At 35.9% G+C, this 5,453-nt stretch overlaps 1 protein-coding gene across 1 annotated transcript; it reads left to right on the forward strand.

The window, feature by feature from the left end:
- The first annotated feature begins 829 nt into the window (after positions 1-829).
- Positions 830-3,709, forward strand: LOC132295659 (protein DETOXIFICATION 24-like). Its single transcript, XM_059793962.1, has 5 exons — positions 830-1,254; positions 2,551-2,774; positions 2,903-3,021; positions 3,444-3,530; positions 3,620-3,709. Exons 1-5 carry the CDS (start codon positions 830-832, stop codon positions 3,707-3,709), a joined length of 945 nt encoding a protein of 314 aa, XP_059649945.1.
- The last annotated feature ends 1,744 nt before the right edge of the window (positions 3,710-5,453 follow it).

Below are 5,453 nucleotides of genomic sequence, written 5' to 3' on the forward strand. Positions count from 1 at the left end.
GTATGCGTAGTAAATACTCCCCTTTTGTTTCTACCATAATATTGCTAGGTCGAGTCTTAGAACAACCACTTTATGCAAAATAATTCGTTCTTACTCCGTTTCCCCCCCTCCCAATATCCCATCCTACGATGGCAAGACATGCGCTCATATAATGCATTGATTCCCTAACAAAGATTTTCACAAATTTTGGTTACTATCCATGAATGGGAAGTAGAAAAAGCTGGGGGCAAATTCCTGTCTTTTATCCTATTTTTCTTTTCTTATCTTCCTATCTGGGATTACGAATAACAGGATGGAAGAGGGGCTTTTGGTGTCAGAAACAAAAGAAACAAGTGCATTGAAAGTCAGAGTTTGGGCGGAATAAAAGAAACTGTGGAGAGTTGCATTTCCTTCTATACTAACAAAAGTGAGTGCATATGGGATTTTGGTGGTGACACAGGCATTTATGGGACATATTGGTGAATCACAACTTGCTGCATATGCCCTTATACAAATAATTGGAATCCGGTTTGTAAATGGAATATTCGTGAGCTCTTATCATGTTCTTTCTTATCTGTATCATGTATAAGTTATATAGTGAAAGGTCTGCTTATGCTTTAAATTGCAGTCTGTATTCATCACAGCAGTATTACTACCTTGAAACATTATAATTGTCCAACAAGTCTCGTGTTTTTAATGGTGAATAACTTGGAATTATACAAGAGAAACAACACTAGCAGTATGTGTCCTGCTATAGGTCTATTGTCAAGACCTAATAGAGTGGGAAACACATAAATTGTTCATACAATTACCTTGTGAAATATTTTATTTGTGTGCTATATAGTTAGGCATGTCAAGTGCAACAGAGACTTTGTGTGGGCTAGCATTTGGGGCGGGACAATACCACATGCTGGGTATCTACCTGCAAAGATCCTGGATTATTAATCTCACTGCAGTCACACTTTTGGTTCCCTTCTTTGTCTTTGCGGGACCTATCTTCCGACTTCTTGGCCAGGACGACAATATAGCAAAAGAGATAGGGAACATTTCTTTATGGTTCATTCCCATTCTCTACTACTTTGTGTTTACCTTAACCATCCAAAAGTACTTCCAAGGACAGCTCAAGAACATGATTGTTGGGTGGCTTTGTAATTCATGTCTTCCTATCTTGGCTCTTTGTGATCAAATGGAACTTGGGTGTCCCTGGTGCAATGAGTGCCATGATCATATCATATTGGTTGATGGTTGTCGGAGAGTTTGTATACGTTTTCGGAGGTTGGTGTCCAGAGACTTGGAGAGGATTCACTAAAGCTGCCTTTGTAAACCTATTACCTGTAATAAAGCTATCAATATCCTTTGGAGCGATGCTTTGGTTAGTGAATTTCTCCTTGGTTAACAAAAGTTTGTGTTTATTTATTTGCTAAGCTGTTTTTAACTTTTACTTAAATGTGATATCTTTATTATGATATATTAGAGTGATATCTGTCGTGTCATCTGAGTTGGTAACCCATTCTTTTTTGTCAGTGCATATAGTGAAATGAATCATTTGGAGTGATGATTATTATTTTTTTCTTCTTCCTGGTTAATAACTCACACACCCATTGTGTCCTTATGGGAACTCGAATCATCAACCTTCTGTTTTGGAAGGCGAAGAGATACCACTCCTACACCGCTGATGGCAAGAGTAATGAATGACTAGTTGATAAGACTGTCTTGTATATTTGATAAGAGACTACTTGAAGTCACTGTCTAGTTTATAATTGTTTGAGTAAGCATTGCAGGATTCAGCTGTAAGCAGAGAAACAATCAAGAGGCTCAAGTCTTGTAAGATTAATAATAATTACTTTGCATCAAGATTGATCAGAAAATATTTAAGCAAATAAACAATCAAGAGACCCTAGTCTAGTAAGATTAATAGCAGTCACTATGTATAAAGATTGATCGGAAAATTGACTTACTCTCCCCCCCTCCCAAAAAAAAATTATAAAAATAAAATAAATAAAAAATAAAGATTGATCAGAAAATATCTCCATGTCAAAGCGTTTGTCTAGTGCACAGTAGTGCAACAGAAATGCATTGTTATAATTTATAAGGAATATCCAGATAACTCACCAGTTGATCAAAACCATTTTGATTCCTTTTGGAACTAATATAATTTCACTTTTTAAAAGTTTCTTCAATTAATATTGTTATTTCCATTGACAACGTGGAGTTTTGGTACTACGCTGTTTTGATCTTACTCGCGTCATATATGGAAAATGCTACAATTGCCACATCGGCCTTGCCCATATGGTATATTTATCTGAACTCACCTGTTTTGTTTCTTTTGGGCACTCAACATTGCCAAACAAATTGTTTTAATTTAGCGTGACATTTTGCAGCCTAAATATCATTGCATAGGAATTAATGATATCCGTAGGCTTCCTAGCTGCTGCAAGGTACTGCCATATTTCTGGAAACTCTGCCCCTTCTTTCTCTAATAGTAGAACCAATTGTGCATCTAAAAAGAAGGGTATATATATGTGTTTGTGCATACATACATTCATGTTCCTTTAATGCTTCATTTGACAGTGTGCGGGTCGCAAATGAATTGGGAACAGGAAACAGTGAAGCTGCAGGATTTTCTGTCAAAGTCATCTCAATTACTTCACTTTGTATTGGATTGTTCTTTGCAGTTTTATGTCTAATTTTTGGTCACGGTATGTGTTACTTGTTTACAAGTAATGAAGAAGTTGCAAAATCTGTTCTACTCGCTTTCTCAATCTTGCTTAATAGTCTTCAACCAGTATTCTCTGGCAAGTATTTTGTTTCTTACAGACAGGATTAAGTAATTTTAGGACTCACGTGCACATGCACGGGACACTCGTGTTCAAGCACATCTTTTAATCATGGACAATTTTCAACCCTTAAATTCTTTAAGTAGGGGTGGCTGTAGGTGCTGGTTGGCAAAGTGTGGTTGCTTTCATTAATATTGGTAGCTACTATATCATTGGAGTTCCACTAGGACTTTTGCTTGGTTATGTTGGTCATTTGCAAGTTATGGTAAGAAGCCACACACACCTTACTTTGTATTCCATTGCAAATTTTTTTTGGTTAGTCACAATGTAATGCTCAGTGTTTGACCACTGAGGTGCTAAGAGAAGAAGATTTGAGACAAACCTAACCCCTTTGGCATAATTTTTCAATCATATCCACAGGACTTTAAAATACTTAATGTGCTAGGATGCTCGAATATGAAATAAATGATTTATGACATATTCGTGAAAGATAAAATGCATTATCTAGGGTATATGGATTTATTAGTGCGCCACATGCAAGAGGAGAAGATTAGAGGTGTGATTGCTCTAAGTTCTGAACTTGAATATTCACGCTTGTTAATCCAAGCTTTTACCGATGCTTACTCTAGTTTTAGCATATTCTTGATGATTCGATTCATTGTGTAAATTATACCTTTTGTTTTGTAGGGTATATGGACCGGAATGATATGTGGAGTGGCAATGCAAACACTAGTGCTATCCTACATTATCTGGAAAACTAACTGGGATCATCACGTGAATAAAGAATAAAGTTAATATTTTAATTTCTAAATCAGATCCTAGTTTTCAATGGTTTAGATAAGATCCTATTATTCCCCTTACAGGTGAATAATACAGCAGATCATCTCAATAGGTGGGTATTGAAACCCACGGAGGAACTTAATGGAAGGCTTGGAAGCTCAACTCATGATTGAAGGAACCAATACTATGCCATCTTCTTCTTCTTCTTTTTTATTTATTTTTATTTTTTTACGGCCATTTTCTAGCATGATGTCGTAGTGATTTTTTATTTTTTGGATAAAAATTGTTATTGGATTTATTGAAACGTAGAAAATTCTATTTTGGCCTTGTTAGTGGATTCATTGCAACATAGTGAATTATAATAAAGATCATCTGTATATGCCTGAAGGGACCTATACAATATCATTTTTTAATGAAATTTAAAGCATTATCATTGAGAGGAAAGCATTCTCTTGGCACTTGTCCTTTTTTTTACATGTTGAGCTATTATTTGTCGTCCTATTTTGACCTTGTTTTGAGGAAGGGAAAACTTCGCTAAACAAACCAAATGGGATATTTTCTAAATGTAATAAAATGAATAGTCCAGCTTCTTACTGTCACAATCAGATGCATATATATGATGAATGAAATCATTAATTTATTATTTTTAATTACAAAATAAAATATTCAAATGTTAGAATATATTTAAAATGTATCTTTATCATTTTAAAGCTAGACGTCCTGCGTGTCCAATATTTGGACATCAATCTAGAAATATTATAGGATAAATTTCACCTACATCCCGACATTTGACAATATTTCGCTTATACTTTCTTTACGTTTCAATATTTCACCTACATCTCTCTTGAGATTTTGATTTAAGTAGCAAATTACTCCCTACCGTTAAGCAACTGACGGCGTGTGCTGAAAAAATCGTCAGAAGCCAATTTTGCTCTTCTATTGGATAAAATGACATCTTTAACCTTATTGACCAATGCCAAATTACAAAACTACCCTTGATTTATTAAGTTAAAAGTACAACAATGTCCTTCACTTAAATATGCATAAAGATTGTTAGGGTGGGTCGATGCTGGAGTGATTCCGGCGGTGGATGACGACCGGAAAGGAAGTGGGTTAGAGGGTGAGTTGTTGTTGTGTGTGTGTATAGTAATGTATATATGTGTGTCTGTGTGTATATAGATTATAGATTATATGTGTCACAGCCATTTTGCTTTTTAGTTTGTTTTTGTTTTTTTTTTTTTTTTAGAACTGGGGCCTCTATCCCTCCTCTAATATTTGCTCGGTATTTTATCTTTTATCAAATCCTTTACTTACCGAAGAAGAACCATAGCCAAGTTGAAAATCTGTGAGGAGAATGAGAGACCCATATATATATATATATGTAAGTGTGTTTCTATATTTTAGTCCTTGTAAATTGTCCAAGGTGGTTGTTGTCCCCTAGCTCCTATGGCAGGTGCTCATGAACAAACCCAAAATGGGCTTCTACGAAAAAGAGAGAGAAATTTTGTTTTTGTTATTATTATTATTCTATATATAAAGGTATATGTGATTTGTTGTTGAGAGATGAGAGGAGACCGGAGCGGTATGGTGGTGGCGGCGATGGGTGGAGATGGCGGCGGCTGGAGAAGGTGATGGCGGGAGTAGGTGAAGAGGAGAGAGGAAGGTGCTTATTAACAATCCCAAAATGGGTTTTGAACTTTTGACCCAGGAGAGAGAATTATGTTTTGGGTATAATAATAATAATAATAATGTATATATGATTTGGTGTTTAGAATTAAGAGTGAGGAGAGGAGAGAGAGGTGGTATGGTGGTGGTAGCAACTGTGGGTGGAGATGGCAGTGGCTAGAGTAGGCGATGGTGAGAGGATGTAGAGAGGAGAGAGAGTGGAAGAAGAGTACACCGGAAATTCACAAGAAG

The sequence above is a fragment of the Cornus florida genome, unplaced genomic scaffold (genome assembly GCF_030987335.1).
Source record: "Cornus florida cultivar Cherokee Brave unplaced genomic scaffold, ASM3098733v1 CherokeeBrave_3.0.0_Hap2_Chr02, whole genome shotgun sequence".
Classification (NCBI taxonomy): Eukaryota; Viridiplantae; Streptophyta; class Magnoliopsida; order Cornales; family Cornaceae; genus Cornus; species Cornus florida.

Excerpts from the sequence above, each read along its gene's own strand:
- LOC132295659 (XM_059793962.1), top strand. The coding sequence starts at position 830 with ATGTCAAGTGCAACAGAGACTTTGTGTGGGCTAGCATTTGGGGCGGGA. Across the intron at positions 2,775-2,902 it reads TCTTCAACCAGTATTCTCTG|GGGTGGCTGTAGGTGCTGGT; the intron begins GCAAGTATTTTG and ends TTCTTTAAGTAG. Across the intron at positions 3,022-3,443 it reads TTGGTCATTTGCAAGTTATG|GGTATATGGACCGGAATGAT; the intron begins GTAAGAAGCCAC and ends TTTGTTTTGTAG.